We start from the raw sequence: 17,634 nt of genomic DNA on the forward strand, positions 1-17,634 counted from the left end.
AATTCACATCCCAGTTGGCTGATGAACCAATTTGTTTTTCTTTCTTTGGGTGGGGGAGAAATGGAAGGAGGGGGGCATTAAATTATTTTATTTCATATTGTAAACTACCTCAAGTCATTTGGGGAAAATGAGGTTATTTAAATAATAAAATGTTGGCTGTTCTGGGAAAAAATGTTTTGACTGCAGATATAAATACCTTGTACGCCTCTTGTCAAAAAAGGTTAAATTAGGAAAGCTTTGCTGTTGCTTGAATGAGTCATCTGCTAGAGGTGAGTCACTAGCCAAAGACTATATGGATGATATAAAAAATATGTCATTTAAAAATACAACTGGACTTCTCTGGTGGTCCAGTGGTTAAGAATCTGCCTGCCTATGCAGGGGTTCAATCCCTGGTCCAGTAAGATTCCACATGCCATGAGGAAACAGCCCGTGTGCCCTGGAGCCTGTGAACCACAACGAGAGAAGCCCACAGCTCATCAGAACTAGAGCAATCCCTACTCACTGCACCAGAAAAAGCTTGCACACAGCCAGGACGGCCCAGTGCCGCCAAAAATAAGTAAAGAAAGAATAGTAAATACGACCACAGTGACATCTGCTGATGAGCTGGACATTGGAGGAGTCTATGTAAAAGTGTGGAATACGGTGAGTCCCTCAGGGATCACAGACAGCATAACAAATTCAAGTGCCTTTTCATTACATTCTCAGGCTGAAGAAAGAATCAGATCTGCAGGCAAAGGTGCTCATGTCACTCTGTGTCTGTGATAACTGGTGTTGGCTGCTTTGGTTTTATCTGCCAGATAGGATATTTTCTGTCCTTTCTTATTTAGTGCAACTGTACAACCTTGGTCCTCGGGAGAAAATAAGTCTTTATTCCCAAAGGGCATATTCTAATGTAACCTTAAGGAAGGCAACAAGAAACACCTCTTACCTGCACTGTTTCACTGCTAAACAATCCAGTCAGCTTCTTCTCCTCTTGCACTTTTCTCCTCGGTGTACGGGACTCAGCACTTCGCTCACTGTGGCCTTTTTTCCCTATTAATGTATTCTGCACCTGATAGACTTGTTTTGTTGCAGCCTTTCGTGAATCAACCTGTTGACACCCAGGAAGTAATGACATATACAGTGAAAACTTCTGACATTTGTAAAAGAAAACTGCATTCATGTCCAGATTCTTGAAAACTATACTTGCCAATCTTTGAAAAAAGGGAGAAATAAAAAGGAAACCAACAAATGGAAGTTACAGAAAAATAGAGTAGTTGGCAAGATCCAGGCCTATTCTCATCAATAGGACAAGACCAATTAAAATTAGTGTCACTGTTGTGCACTCTTTAGAAATTATCTCTACAGATAACTTGCTTATTGAAAATGGCATTTTTTACAGAAAACTGTCACATTTTAAAACTGCACATGAATTCATTATTAACCTTTGCTGGAGTGGATCCAGTACATCTTTTCAGTTTAAATTCTTATTAATTAGAATCTTAGTTTCCTATCATTGAAGTGAGCCTAATTAATGTGAACATATAAAAGGAGCTTATGATATTGCTTACTTTTTTATACAGGTAATTTAACCTTTGAACAGATGAATAACAGTCCATGTCATCTAATTCTGTGTACTAGTATCAGAGGTTAAATTCTATAACAAGCTTGCTGTCTCTAAGGTTTCTTTTTCACACCATGCTGTTATCTGGGGGGATGACTGACTCTCAGTAACCTTGAAGGAGACACGGAAATAGAAGGGCAGCTCCCACAATACAGCTGGAAGACTGAAAGCCACAGTGAAGATCCTCACGTGAAGTATTTGTTCAGCAGCTTCATGTTTACAGCAGCTGAAAGTGTCATCACCTTTTTTTCAGGGGTTAAACAGGGGGCAGAAGATAGGAGCAATACAAGGGGGAAATAATGGAGTAGCCAGTGCCAAACTAGAGAATGAATTACATTGGCTGGGCAAGCAGAGCCTTAATTTCTAGTCTCTCAATTTTTAGCTTCTGTTGCCAAATGTGTTCACTCTTTCCCTTTAAAATATGCTGGTGTTTTGTGGCTAGGCTTAAGCTGTCACACCACCATTCTTTATTCACCCCTCCTCTCGGATCCCAGGTTCTCAAAGGTAGCAAAGCCACTGCTTCTCGGTAGCCTGAAAACTGGAATTGCTGTCTGATCACTCAGGGGTTCTTTATTTCTACCACTCAACTCTCTCCAACTCCTAGGAAAATTCATGTGTAACCACCTTCTGAGCCAGTTTTCCATTGAAGTCGTCTTGGTAATAAATGCCCGTCAGACGACGAGTGTGAAACACAGGGTTTCCCAAGGCCTCTACACAGTTCTATCCTAATAAAATGCTGACTTGCCAATCATCATGAAATGTGTTCTGTGACGTAAAGCATTAGTTGAGATATTAATTGATGATTTCGGTGCCTCTTGTATGCTAGGCACTTTAGCTATGACAGTTTTGGGCCCAGGAGCCTCTGATGCACAAACAAAGTTTGTTCTAATATATTCAGTCCTCTGTGAGGCCTCCTGGAAGAGACGGTGACTTCCTGGATCTGCTGTCAGTTGGCTGGATGGTTAAGTTGTGCTGCCGTGAGCACTTCTAGCTGACAAACAAAATGATATTGAGTATATGGAAAATTTCTATTTCTAGGGAAACTTTTAAAATCGTAAAAGCGAAGTGGGATCATGAAGTTTAACCCTTAATTGTGAACAGAGTAAAACTTTTTCTCTAAGATATAAAACTAAGTATAGAAAACACTCTGGATATCTCACATAATCAAATAGAAGGACATTATCCAAATGTGTGTCACTTTCCAGAAAGTGGCTATTCAAATAAGGTAATTTTTATTTAATTTTCCATTGACACTTCACACTGTTTTACAAAATCAGGGATACTTTTATACTCCTAAAATTAAATAAGCAAAAATATGCTTATAATTAAGAATTTATATGCTACTTTTTCTCACACAGAAAATAAATATGAAGACAAGTTTAACAGAATTATTTTGGGACGTAAAGCTCAAGAAAGAAATCTGTAGACTTTTAAGGTCAATACAAAGATTACTACTATCCATAATAACTTATTCACCCCTGCATTTGCTATGCAAACCTCAGATTTAAGGTGAAAGAAGGAACAAACTTTTTCTTGCCTGAAATGTAGGATAGCTTGAATATTTTAAACTATGACCTACAGCTACTCCCTGCCTCCATAAGCATTCTTACTGAATATGGTTTCCTTCAGTGAATTCTGGACATGACATCCCAATGGATGGCATAAATAGACTGAGGTGGCCCTGATGATAGATTCTTCTAATTCAACTCTAGTCTCTTCACAACTACCAGAGAGTAATTTCAGCTATGCCTACCGTCACCTTGATTGAGGCAAATACCCCCAAAGATTTGCTTTTCAGGACAAAATGTCAATATCTCCACCACCTTAACAAACGTTTACTTCCAGTTATTTCCATTAATAGTATTTGAGGATTTCAAGAAGGCAGCTCAGTTTACAGGGAACAGTTTATGATGCCTAGTACTGGAAAAATCCTTCCCTCCCTCCTTCCCCCCCCCCCCCCCCAAAAAGATGCTATGAGTTTCTAAGATTCTTATGGTGATAGGCTATTTTCCAATACCTAACCAAAACATTTTTGTTATAACTACTAAATTTAAAGGTACAACTGGAACCTCCCTGATCGTCCAGTGGTTAAGAGTTCCCCCTTCCAATGCAGGGAATGTGGGTCTGATCCTTGGTCAGGGAACTAAGATCCCACATGCCTTCAGGGGAACTAAGCCCGCATGCTCCAACTACTGAACCTGTGCATCTCAACTAGAGCTAAGCCTGCATGCCGCAGAGTCCACACACTCTGGAGCCCACACAACACAACTTGAGAGAAACCCCGCAGCCCTACTCAAGAGCCCGCAAAGATTCCTCGTGCCACAAATAAGATCTGACACCACCAAAAATAAATATTTAAAAAATTTTTAAAAAGGCACAAAGCAAGCTGAGGGAAATAACACTTAATTAAATATCCAAAACTTTTGTTTGAAGACTGAATTAGAAACATTTTATTTATCTAATTATATATGCTTCCTGGTCCACTGACCTTTTTTTCAAGAATCTTTGTCCAAAAAGCACAAGTCTGGAGTTCATTATTTATTCTGTTAAATAATTAGGTCCATGTATAGAGTAACAAGAAATGTTATTAGTTGCTAATAAGGGAATTCTATCTAAAAAGAGAGAAATTTTGGGCCATGTGATTGATATTCATTCTGGACTTAAAAATGATTTTTGTTATAGAAGCAATGAACTGTAGAAACTATCCTGTACTTGATCATTCAGGAGAACTGAGTACAGGACAGTTTATATTAGTATACTGTGTTTTTTATCATCTTCAAGTCTGGATTTTGCAGCATTTCCAAATCTGTAAACTTAATTTAAAAATAAAAAGATACTTAAGGTGTGGTCACATATGGTGAATCTATATACTATAATTATTAAATATATTCAGTTCAGTTCAGTTGCTCATTCGTGTCCGACTCTTTGTGACCCCATGAACCGCATCATGCCAGGCCTCCCTGTCCATCACCAACTCCCAGAGTCCACCCAAACCCATGTCCATTGAGTCAGTGATGCCATCTAACCATCTCATTCTCCGTCGTCCCCTTCTCCTCCTGCCCTCAATCTTTCCCAGCATCAGGGTCTTTTCAAAAGAGTCGGCTCTTCTCATCAGGTGGCCAAAGTATTGGAGTTTGAGCTTCAAAATCACTCCTGCCAATGAACACCCAGGACTGATTTTCTTTAGGATGGATTGGTTGGATCTCCTTGCAGTCCAAGGAACTCTCAAGAGTCGTCTCCAATACCACAGTTCAAAAGCATCAATTCTTCGGCACTCAGCTTTCTTTATAGTCCAACTCTCACATCCATACATCACCACTGGAAAAACCATAGCCTTGACTAGACAGACCTTTGTCGGCAAAGTAATGTCTCTGCTTTTTAATATGCTGTCTAGTTTGGTCATAACTTTCCTTCCAAGGAGTAAGCGTCTTTTAATTTCATGGCTGCAATCACCATCTGCAGTGATTTTGGAGCTCAGAAAAATAAAGTCAGCCACTGTTTCCACTGTTCTCAAAATACTAGAGAAATAAAGTCAATGTTCAATAAATATTGATCTGCTATGAAGTATATCCCGATTCATCTCAATGTCCATATACTGAAGCTGATCCAACAGAAATTAACTAAAGTCTTAAGAATGCATATTATTCTTAATGTTTTCTTTTTACTCATAATCAAAGTGCTCTAATCAAAAGGGAAATACAATATTTTTGATTGAGGCTCATTGGAAAAAAATGTTTTATGTTCTATCTCTGCATATAAAAAAATGGTTTCACAGCAAACCATTGAATTTGATGAAACTGAAAATTCTGGTGGATAATAATTAGAATTTTATATCAGAGGATATAGCTATCAGTTTTTTTAATGGCTTCTTTTATATTTCAATTAAGTTTATGAAACTGAAAAACTCCAAAAAGGAAAAAAATCTACTTAAATTAGTGTAGATTAAGTGGTGACCATTATTGCAAGGGAAATACTATGTCAAGGAAATGGCTCTTTGTTTTGTTGCAAAAGTGATAAAAACACAAAAGTCAATAAAACTGTTAAAATAAGTCTCAGTAATTACCAAGATCAAAATCCAGTGGCTTTTTATTAAACATGAACTTTTGTTCTGCCTTCTGCAATACGTAAATAGTGCTGACAATTGGTTTGTGAGGCACTTGCTACAATAAAATGTAATTGTATCATGAGAGAAAGGTGACAATCAGGAGATCATGAAAAAATTACATATTCTCACTGGTAGTTAATTAGCCATGCAAAACCTCCTCAAACAGATATTCTCTTCTATTAGGAATGATTACTATGCAGGCCTACAGATGTCAATACCACAGTCATTCAAATACTTCTTTCCCTACTAATTGAAGGTTGTAAAGCTCTGGTGCCAAGGTTTTGCTTCCAAAGAGCTAATTTATGACTAGAAGGATATTTTATGTCTTCAGTTGCAGCAGCTACAAAATTCAGCAAATCAGAACCATCTGTGCGCTGATACTTGACTCACCATTCATCGAGCAGCCTATCAGTCACATTAGTTTGCATCTTGCATTCTTGGCTCGTGAACACTTATGATGATCCAAAGTTCAGAAGAAATATTAAAAATGAATGGCATCCTGACCCTACCCCAATGTACATGCATCAGGAAACAAAGCCCTCCCCATTTTTTTTGCACATGAGCAGTGTCACGGCAGGGCTGAACATCTAGCTGCCTGTCCAGTAATGTTGACAGCAGTTTCAGGTTCCTTCATCCTCTTAAAAAATGTTTCAAGTTTTAATTCTTTTGTGTTATTTCCAGTTCTAATTCTCTTTTTAATTTTTAGTGCTGCTCTGAGGGAGTCACTTGCATAAAGTGGAATGCAAAACTTTAAAAAATAACTTATTTCAAAAATTGTTTTTACAGATTGAAATATCAGCACATACAAATAACCTGGTAAAATCTAAGAATATTATTATTACCACCAAATTATGGCTGAATGAGTAAGCAAAAGCAGAGGGATGACTAAAGAAAATCTGAAGGAAAACAGAAAAAAAAAAAAGATTTTTCATGAATAAAGTTGGATTAGCCTTTAATATCTTACTCTAGTCCTAGCTCTGGTATATTAGTGACTGCTTTATTTATTTAATAACACACAACAGGGCACACAGGTTCTACTATTTTTCTCTAAAAGACAAGTCAAAGGGACCTTCAACAAAATTTCTTGGAGCTCAGTTAGGGGATACAGGAATTAGAAATTATAAGTAAGAAACAAGACTGTCAGACTCATTCTGACACCTAAAACAACTTCATTTGGTAGATAAGCTTCACAGAAGATCATCATTGGACTGCAGGAGCTGTTACTTACCTTTTGATTGTTTGGAGCACGCATATTTAAGCTCTCTCCTTTAGTGCAAAACTCCAGTGGTCCTAGAGGTATTCCACTTGGGTTCAGAATCTTCCTGAGCATTTGATAGTCTGGCTTTTCATCATATGCTAAATTATGAGCACATACCAAATACTGGGCTATTTCACCTGTGAAGTATTAAGTTTTTTTTAATATGTCATTCGTAATAGGCAAAAGTTGTCAAGACTTCAATATTCTCAAAATCTCAGTTGTTTTTCTCATACACAAGAATGTGCATGTGCATACATACATCCTCCATGAAGAAACTAAGAATGAGCAACTCAATGTAAAGTACTTTTCAAATGATATCCAAACTTGACTGACATACAGTGACCTACAGATTTGACAAGATGGAGAAACAGGTGGGCTTTTATTTACATGTCTTTGTTGATAAAGTTTGTAATTCACTCATCAAAGGAAGCCATTTTAAAATTATAGTTAGTGATTTGAATTTATGGGGTGCAACTACTAAGAATTACATGAATAACAGACTAGCCATGCTTCACACTTTTTTCCTAAAGTTTTCAAAATTCAGTTAAAAATAAGTTTTTTTGAAGTTTTAAAAATTCAGTTAAGAATACTTACTATAAACCTCCTTAAAGGAAAAAAAAATCACTGAAAATTTTAATTAAGGCTTTGATTTTGAGATTACAACAGTACATTTAGAAATGACCTTGAATTCTATGGTTTTAGCCATGACTGACCTTAGAATTTGCCAAACCTCGCTCAGGTCTCCCATACCAACCTAGACCAGTGCAACGACAGCTTAATCTTTCTGATTTAGAGCACGAGAAGTTGCCATCTTTTATTTCTTCTCTTCCCCAGAACCGTGGAGTAATCTCCCCACAAGAAAAGGAGTTGCAAACTACAAACTTTTAAATACATTCAGCACAAACAGAATCTGTAACCAAAATGACGAATACAGCCACTGTAAAACAAATGTAGTTTGCATTTTTGCTTCAGGTGGAGGTTCAATCTGAGATACAAGTAAGTGATAATACCATACACTATTTAAAAACTGGCATGTTTTCATTTGTTCAAGGATGTTTATACTCCATAAACTAGTTTTTACAAGGCCTTTCCCCTTCAAAAACTCATTACTAACCCAGACACAAAGAGCTCTTACTCTCTCACTAAGTCGTTTATATCCTATGGCGGGGAAGTCGGGGAAGCTTCGTGAGTTGGAAGTAACTTCCTAAAATTTTGCTCCCCTCTAGGTCTACCTCCTTTCAAGTAGGGAACTGCAGAGACACTGGGTTATCACTCCCTACAGGGAAAAATTCAAAAAGGAATAGTCATCATCTCTCCCCCCAAGGCATGTCAGAGAGTAACCATTTTACACTGTATTGTCCACAGCTGTTTTCTAGGAGCATAAGGCTGCTATGGCTAAACTGAAAATTCTTGGCTCCAGAGTTTGTGTTTTTTTTGGCATTTTGGAAACTGTGGCAATTCTGCAACCTCCATTTTTCCTCTTGAATGTATAAGATGTCAAAATTCTGTTACCGACCATTTGCTCAACCAGGTATCTGTAACTAGCAAGTGCTACAGCTTCATCAAAGTTATATCTCATGTTTCCAGAAGCCCGTTAGGGGGCATCTGATTCTTGAAGAGATTAACAAAACAAAAAAAAGATTAAATTATATCCACTACCATTTTAATATAAATATTAATGTAAATATTCTGCTGTTCCTTGTTAAAGATTGGTAAGCCTGGTTTGGTATGCTTAGTTATGTGCTTAGTCACTCAGTTGTGTCTGACTCTTTAAGATCCCATGGACTATAGCCTGCCAGGCTCCTCTGTCCATAAGGATTCTTCAGGAAAGAATACTGGAGTGGGTTGCCATGCCCTCCTCCAGGGAATCTTCCTGACACAGGAATTGAACCAGGGTTTCCTGCATTCCAGGCGAATTCTTTACCAGCTGAGCTACCAGGGAAGCCCTACAGTTCTATTAACCAGAATATCCCAAATGAAGAAGAGAGCTGAATATGTGAATATGCTGGGCATAGTTTTCCCAAATCACTGTTAGAAGACAGCGGAAGACTCCCGGTGCTCTACCAGTTGACTGCAGCTGTGCTGGAAAGCCTTCGTGGGTCTGGGCTTTAAAAAAATGAGGTACCATGAGGTAGGAGAGGAAGAAAAGGAGAAGAGCCACCTCTGTTATGAATTTATTATGATAAACCTGATGCTCAGACGATTGTGATATAGTACTGGTTTTAAATGTTAGCCTTTCAAAATTTAGATTTATTATATTAGGTACACCTTTTAATTTACTAGCATATTTCCAGAGCTATAAAACAAAATGCTTTGAGTAGTATGAAATTATGATATTCTTGAATCATCTGCTACTAGTGAAATATTAAGTATCATTACTGACTATCATTTCAAGAGACAGAAACTTTTGAAACTATTATTATTACACTGAGTGGGACATGCATGCTGCAAACTTCTCAGCTGTTTTACATCATAAAATGTCTTAGTAACAAACCTTTTGTAAATCAGATTAATTCTCATGCGAGTAATACCCACTCTCCCAAGCATAAACAACTTGAGACTTTGAGTTAATCATAAAGTTTCAACATTTTGTGCTTTAAAAATAGAAATCTGCATTTTATAAAATAACAGTATAGACTCAAACAAATGGTTTGTACTGAAAAAGAGGAGCCTGGCACTCCTCCTACCATTTCTCATCACTCAAATCTCATATCTAGCAACAGCAGTGTCCCAGAATACACACTGGTCCATAGGTATTTATTGTGTACGATCCAGGGCAACTGGGCTTTCTTTTCTAATCCTAAACTCAGCAGTTTACTTTTTAGGCAGGAGGGACAATAAAAGACAGATACACAATTTAAATGTTTGTTGTTGTTTTTTTTAACATTTCACCTCTCATTTTGCTGTCTTATTGAGTAAAATGAAACCTGTACGATTTGGTAAAAGTACCAATAAGAATATTAGCCAAAAATGAATATTGGCATATTGACTGAGTTACTCAGTGCAGTTACATAAACAAAAAGCTTTCATCTTGCAGTCCATCCCCACCAATGAGAATACTGCTGTCCCATTTGCCTTGCTCCACCCAACAGAAGGAAAGGGGCTACAGAGAGTGAAGATATGGGACAGACTTGTGGGACTTGGGAAATGGAAATGGGAAAGCACAACTGGTTTATTTGTTTCCTATGGAAATGAAAATTCTAGTTTCTGGTCAAAGAAGGGCTGTAAGTATAAGTTTAAAATGATTTAACTCTACTTTCAAACTCTCATGTGGAAACTGATACTATTTGACCTTCTCTAGACAGTCAGTGTACATATTTGCTTTCATAAGTCAGCTAAAAGCTAACTGAAATTGCCCGGTACAAATAGAGATCAAGATTCACTTTGCTTATCGTCTCGGAAAGAAAGCAACCGGACGGCAGAAGCAGGCTCTGTTCCGTGAGGCAATCTAACTCGGCTGTTAAACTGGGGCTGAACAATGTGCCATGCAGCACTTGGGTAATTCCCAATCGCCTTGCGATTTTTACTGACAGCACTACCAATTAAAGAATTGCAAAATGGTCTATACCAACATGAAAGAGAAACCCGTTTAATGAAATATACTCTGAATCCCCAGGTCATATGCCTTACCAGACCAAAAAAATTTTTTTTCGGGTTGCTGGGTGACACTATAACTCAGGTCTAAACAGCATTCAAATGTTTAATGGTTTGCTTTTTTAAACTACTAATTGAAAGCAGTCTTTCCTTAGATCAACTTTATCTTCAGAGAAACAAAACCAGAAAGTCCACTCTAGAAATACCAGATATAGTAGACCATTGAACCTGTGCACAATTCCCCAAACATACATCTGAAAGAAAGCAGTGCCATCAGCAAAGCTGAGAAGACTACTTGAGCAAGTTCCTGCAGCATTCTTGTGTCCTAATGAAAAGAGAATTGAAAAGTTCTCTTCTCTAGCAACCTGGGGGTTGCTAGAACCCTGGGGGTTTTCTTCCCACCACTGTGAGAAGGGGATTGGGCGCAGAAAAAGGGACAAGAGTGACACACGCAGTGACCTGGAAATCCTACAGGGGGAGGTAGAAGTCATCATCTGACTTACGGCAGCTGCTTCCAGAAGGAGCCCACTGAAGCACCGACTCAGGCAGCTCGTCCAACAGACTGAAACAAAGAAGAGGAAGGCGCAGTGAATGTCTGCAGTCCTGTGACACGTTGTTTTGATCAGAAAACAAAACTTGTTGATGGGTCACTGGTAGTGTGACTTTCCTTACTTTTTTTTCCTACCCACCTGTAAAGGATAAGAGGGTAAAGCGGAAAGGGGAGAGCCCTCAAATCTCACTGATCAATTTTATATCAATCACCTAGAAACTAAACATAGAAATACAGTATAAATGCTTTAATACAAGGTCTGTACATGCAAATGCAGAAGTAGGGATACATGGTTTTTCTGTAAAAACTTCAAGAAAAATATATGTGGAAAAATTTTACCTGGATTTTCAAGATATTTTTCCTCAGGTATTTACCACTGGGAAGGGGTATATTATTTCCTTTTTATGTCTATTGTTCTTCACTGGGCAGTTTTATGCTATGCTATCCCTGGTGGCTCAGACGGTAAAGAATCCATCTGCAATGCGGGAGACCTGGGTTCAATCTCTGGGTCGGGAAGATACCCTGGAGGAGGGCATGGCAACCCACTCCAGTATTCTTGCCTGGAGAATCCCCATGGACAGAAGAGCCTGGCGGGCTACAATCTTTGCAGGGTCACAGAGAGTTGAACACAGAACTGAGCAACGAAGCACAAGATTAAACAGATTAACAAGAAATAGCCCCCCCAAAACCCATTATTCTAAGACTTTTCAGTGTTTTAGACTGAACAAGTACAAATCTCTTAAGTTGCCTCAGCCACAAATATATGAACACCTCAACTAAAATTACTGATATGAATGATTCACAAACTCAGGCACAGGCACAACTGCAACAGTAAATGTACTGATCTAATATTACCTGGTGTCAGGAACATAAAGGACGTGAGGGAGATATAGTAATATGATTGAATATGCAAGCCCGCCCTTACTGGGAAATTCAGTGTTATGCCTTCTCAGCAAGTTGAATAAATTATGAATATGTACTATATAAGAAGTTTGAACATATTTATATCATAACTGAATATATATCATATTAATATACATATATATGCCTTAATTATAAACTTTATAATACAATACTAGCTTTACTGGTCAGTAGGTTTACGCTATTAATCAGGCCAAAATAAATATACTAACACAGGCAAGGGACCTAAAAATATAAATGGGGATTATGTTTATTAGCATTATGTTTTATTATTTATATGATACCCTATTACCTTCAAATATATACATGCAGGCATATTCATTAAAGAGATCTACAATGTACACATCTACACATGCATATTGATAAAAGACCAAAACAAATATCTGTAAGTCTGTGAATATCTGTAAGTCTTGTGAAAAGAAAAACATATATATTATCATTAGAATTAATATGCTAGTTTTTTAAATAAAGCATTTTATTTAACTTAGATAAACTGAGGTGGGAAATTGGAAACCAAGACTGCCTACATGTGCCCATGACTGTGCTTTGACCCTGACTCATATATTGAAGAGCATTAGTTACCTGAGGGTTAGATGGACACATCAGTCACTGCAGTAAATAACTGATGAGATCGTTCTAATGCTGACATACAAACGTGTTAGTTGGGGTAAGGGACTAGAATGATCCAGACTGAAGTGGAGAGATATATCTTACAATATATGTCAGTATTTACAAATGTAATCTGTACTACTCTCTATCTACAGGTTAGCTTCCCTCTCTGTTAAGAACTGATGTCACACTGAATTTGAAAGACTGATTTCTGCGGATTAGTTACCCCTTCTGTAAACTTCCGTTGTGACTTGTCTTATTTAAAATACAGCAGCTTTTTCCAATCGTGATATTATATCTGTACATAACTACTGTTGAGAATATCTTGGTACATAATGAAAAATTGACTATGCTGTGTTATAAGCAATTGACTTTTTCTTAGGCCTGATCAGTGAGAAAAACAGTACAATAGTAAACCACTCTGCTCTTAGTCTAACCTAATTCTCATGCTAATAGAGTTCAGGTGATAAAAATTGAATGTGGAATATTAAAAATGTTTATGTGGCTGCAAAATTATCTCTTGGATAAACATATACAAATTTTGTTTGTTTCTTCCTTAAGAAACAGAACATCCTCCCTCCCAAAACACAGGATTAAAAAGAAGTATGTTCCTCTCACTTGAAAAAATAAGTCCTGTTTGTCCCACTTCACACTGTTGCTTTGCACAGTTATTATCAATCACACCAAGCTACCAAGCTCACAATAACTCCATGTACTTGTACAATGATAATTTGAAAATGTTCTTCCTTGAAAATACCACCACCTAGAATCTAAGCTTTGGAAAACACCCTGTGAAGTAACAAATATTTCACTTTATATTTTGCATTACAACTCAATACATGTGATTTCATAGGTGCTAGCTTAATGGCGGGTATGTCTGTAAGCTGTTTGGTTTTTTAAAAATATTTTTCAAATTTAAGAAATTTGCTTTGGCTATCATGTTAGTTGAATGGCAGTCTTTTTTTTTGATATATTAACTTGCTTTAGTGTATCTTTTCAGCCCTGGTGCTGTAAATGATGCAATACTTGAAAATATGTACTTTGTTTTTGCAGCCTGGACAGCTACAGGGTCCTGCAGGCTCCATTCCCAGGGCAGGCTCCCACATAACCACCGCAGCAGGCAGTAGCCGAGGATCTCAAGGTCACTTCGTCTGGACAGGGCTATAGGAATAAGCATTAAGAAAGAAAGATGAGGGATAAGCAAGTTTTGAGAAATAGAGAAATCACTGAATGAACTACCACTGATGAAATATGAAAAAGCCAAATGGGCAATGTGTTTTGTTTGTTCAGCTGGAGAAAAGCTTAAACGTCCAGGCATTTGGCCCCAGTCCACAGACAGGCAGTGACTTGTTGCTGTTGAAAGTAAGGGTCAGTTTCCTCACCTCCTCCAACTTCATCCTTCCTTAGTCTGGCCTGTCACATGAACTTGATCTCCATGGCCTCTGACATGATCCAGACAACCCATAACCTGGCACCAACACTTTCGCAAAGAGCCAAGCAGTAAAACAAAGAAATAAATGTCTGCAGCTAAATTGCTAACACATGTTCCAGGAAGTCCATGGGGTCTGCATTGGTCATGCAGAGACCCTTCGAGTGCAGACTAAACATTGATGGCCTTTCCTGTTCCACTCTTACTAGTAGCCTTTGAAATTGGAAGAATATGACAAAACTGCCATCTAGTGTGCAGTATTAAAATACAGGTCTTTCTTAAGACTTTTCAATTAAATGACAGTATAGGAAAAGTATGCCTTCTGTTTTGTGGGTACACGGATCTAGAATTTTACGAATGTTATTTTAGATATAAGCAGTGCTTTGGTGAAATTCTGGCCAAACATCCTGAAAAAAAAAAAAGGTAAAGCAACAGAGTGCATGAAGGGTGAAGGTGGAGATGGTGGGAAGTAGATTTTAAAGCAAAATAGAGGCTTCCAGAATTTAATATAAGATGGCTTTTCATTAAAAAATACAGGAAAAGAATACTTTGAGGCCACTATAAATATCATTTACATAAAATTACTAAATAACAGACTAATTTCATGATAATTGTTTTTTTTTAAGTAGCTGATATCAAAAGGACAATGAAATATAGTAAAATCTCAAAATGTACAAAATATTACTGAAATAATGATCAAAACATTAACAAAGTCCTACAAAATAAACTCATTTTTATAACCATTCCAAATTGTTATAAAACAATAGGTTGGCTTAGATTTCTACCATAACTTGAATGTTCACCTGTGTAGGGATATAAAATCTCCTAAGTGTAATTCATGGCTGCTAAACCTGCTGTAAACAGGTATCCTGTTTTATTATCTTTCATTAAATACACTCTGAAAAGTCACTCAGTAAACTCAGTTTTTAATTTTAAAAGTCGTCTACTAAGAACAGTGTTGCTAGCACACCATAACTACTTTTGGTCACCATACATAAGCTATTATAAAAGCAGAAGACAAGATTAGCTCTCACACATACTCTATCTTAACTGCTATTAGAGTACTGGATTATTAAAGGCCCTTCAATCGAGTAGAATGCTACAGTCCCATGGGTATCATTTCCTTTCTGCACAGCTTCAACAATGTCCTAATGCAAGACTTGGCTCCCCTATTAAAATAAAAACACAATCTCTACCATGCTGTTTTGTAGTGATTTCTTCAGTAATAAATCTCCCATTAATAATGGAATGTTTCCATTTGTACAGATGTGTTCACAAGTCCCTTTTCCATTACGGCAATTCCTGATTACTACCACTTAAAAAAATTCACATCCTCTAATTTTCAAAAAATTATATTCTGGCACCTGTTTGGACAATATAGGCTACACACAAGAGACCCTCTGAGGAAAACCAACCAGAATTAAAATAGAATGAACATTTCCAGTCACTTCCCCCAACCCTCCAACTGAGGGATTAATTGATACAAAGCTGTAAGTAATGACAAGTCATTTAGATTCCTGAAGCCAATCTTTCATAAACTGGTCTTCATTTGAAATAGCCCTTTGATAATTAACTTTACTTCACTAGCATAGTTCAGTCTTACCTAATATTAAACTATGGCATCACATTTTTCAAACTTTTATTTACTTTTACTACATATATACATTAATAACTATGGTGAGGTAAATGTTTTACCACTGTTTCCACTAAGTTCTGCAGACATACATGTAATGTTAAAGAAAAAATTCTACACTAACTCTTTCCCACCATTGAACAGTGAGATGAAAGGATTAAAAATGCTTCCAAGCACACACCTCTCCCTGAAACTCCCTCTCAGGGAAACAAACTGCAAAGGGTGATGTGTTTATTTGAGAATCTAAACTCTAAGACTGTACCAATGACTATGTTATCTCTCCATCTACTACATACAGAAGAGCAATTTTAACACTGGTTAAATTAATTAAAATATTTTGGATGCCAATATTAGTATCTATGAGTGGGTATGTAATTAACACAGTAAATTTATCATATATCTAAATTTAATGTAGATGTACTTTAAACAAAAGATAATATAATATCTGTTGAATCTAGGAATCTAACATTTGGATATTTACTGTATTATTCTGTTATTTCCTATATATCTGACAACAAAATGCTGAAAATTAAAAAACAAGAGTTGATCACAGCTGAAGAAGACAATATCTAACTAGGAAAATATTTTCTAATTTGAAAGCTGAAACATATGTTATAGATTATTTTATTTCTGTATAATATTTATTTCTGTATAACTTATTATAATACATAAAGTTTATCAGGTGCACTTGATAATTAATACAATCATTATCAGCATATTTCCATATATATTTCCTATATGTAAAGTCATACTTTTACTTATGGTATTACTGCTTGGAAATATAGGAAAATTTAGTTATTAATATTTTTCTTCTATATTCTCATGTCACTATCTAAATATAATTTAGCATCCAATTTTTACTTTGCTTTTTAATATGGTGGTGTTTTCAGTTGCTCAACATTTCTAAATGATTATTGCCAACAGAAATCCCCCCAAAAAATGCACAGGTGGAGTGGGACCTGAATTCTATTTCCCTAGAAAGTAGATACTAGAAACAGCTGACACTAGAATACATAATTAAAATAAAAACAATCCATGTGATTTATGAAGCTGCTACTGTGCCAGACACTCTAACTGCTTTTATCTTATTTAATCATCCTAACAATAACATGAGGTAAGTATCATTAGCCCTGTTGACAAAGAAGAAAATAGAGTCTCAGAGAGGTTAAATAACTTGCTCGGTATCACAGAGCAAAAATTCAGAGCTCTGCACTGAAATCCAAAGTGTTCAGAATCCAAAGCCAACACTCCAATCTGCCAATTACTTTGCCTCCCTTGTTAGTTTTAACACCATTTAGACAACATTATATATACTGCTTCTACAGTTAGGGAAGTATTTGAAGCAGGCATTTTAACTTAAAACACCAAAAGATATACTGACCAAAGACAGGTATACTGGCAAGGAAGAAATAAGCAGCAGATCCTGAGGTCTAAGCTGCAGCACTAACAAAATTTTTCATGCAACCAACCTTTCATGAAACTATTTGTTTAAAACTACTTCATTCTGATGAAAAAGACTGTCTAATTAAAACACTAATTTATAAAATGTTAAATGGTTCTTCCAAGCTGGAACAGAAACAACAAAGAAATCACACTGGAGAACTGGTCCTTACTATAAAGATAAACTGCAGTAAAATTATCTGGGTGAAATTCATCAAATGGAATGAAAGAATTGGGAGAAAAAGAAAAATATCAGTGTTAATCTCCAAATGGATCTGATTATTTGCCTAACATGTTTTTTGTATAGAAAACATTTTTTTTCTTATATAGAGTAACATTATAAAGTAGGAGGAAAAACAAGTTTTTGTAGGAAATAATAAAATGAGCCTTAAAACTTCTGCCTTAAGCAAACAGGGTTTAATTGCTCAAAATACTAGTTTATATATTCAGAAATGACAATAGGAAAGCAGAAAACATCTGAGTAACATGCTC

General features: G+C 36.6%; 1 protein-coding gene across 3 annotated transcripts in view; it reads right to left on the reverse strand.

Moving 5' to 3' along the window:
- Nucleotides 1–17,634, reverse strand: part of VRK2 (VRK serine/threonine kinase 2) — a 99,384-nt gene that overhangs the window by 5,622 nt on the left and 76,128 nt on the right. For all 3 annotated transcript variants that reach the window (XM_061155399.1, XM_061155398.1, XM_061155400.1), the window contains exons 9-12: nt 13,681–13,801; nt 11,064–11,122; nt 6,937–7,103; nt 929–1,090 (exon numbers count right to left, since the gene is read on the reverse strand). In XM_061155399.1, the coding sequence (XP_061011382.1) occupies nt 929–1,090; nt 6,937–7,103; nt 11,064–11,122; nt 13,681–13,801 (509 nt within the window). The remainder of the gene's footprint in view (nt 1–928; nt 1,091–6,936; nt 7,104–11,063; nt 11,123–13,680; nt 13,802–17,634) is intronic.

Source organism: Dama dama, chromosome 11 (assembly GCF_033118175.1).
Source record: "Dama dama isolate Ldn47 chromosome 11, ASM3311817v1, whole genome shotgun sequence".
Taxonomy (NCBI): Eukaryota; Metazoa; Chordata; class Mammalia; order Artiodactyla; family Cervidae; genus Dama; species Dama dama.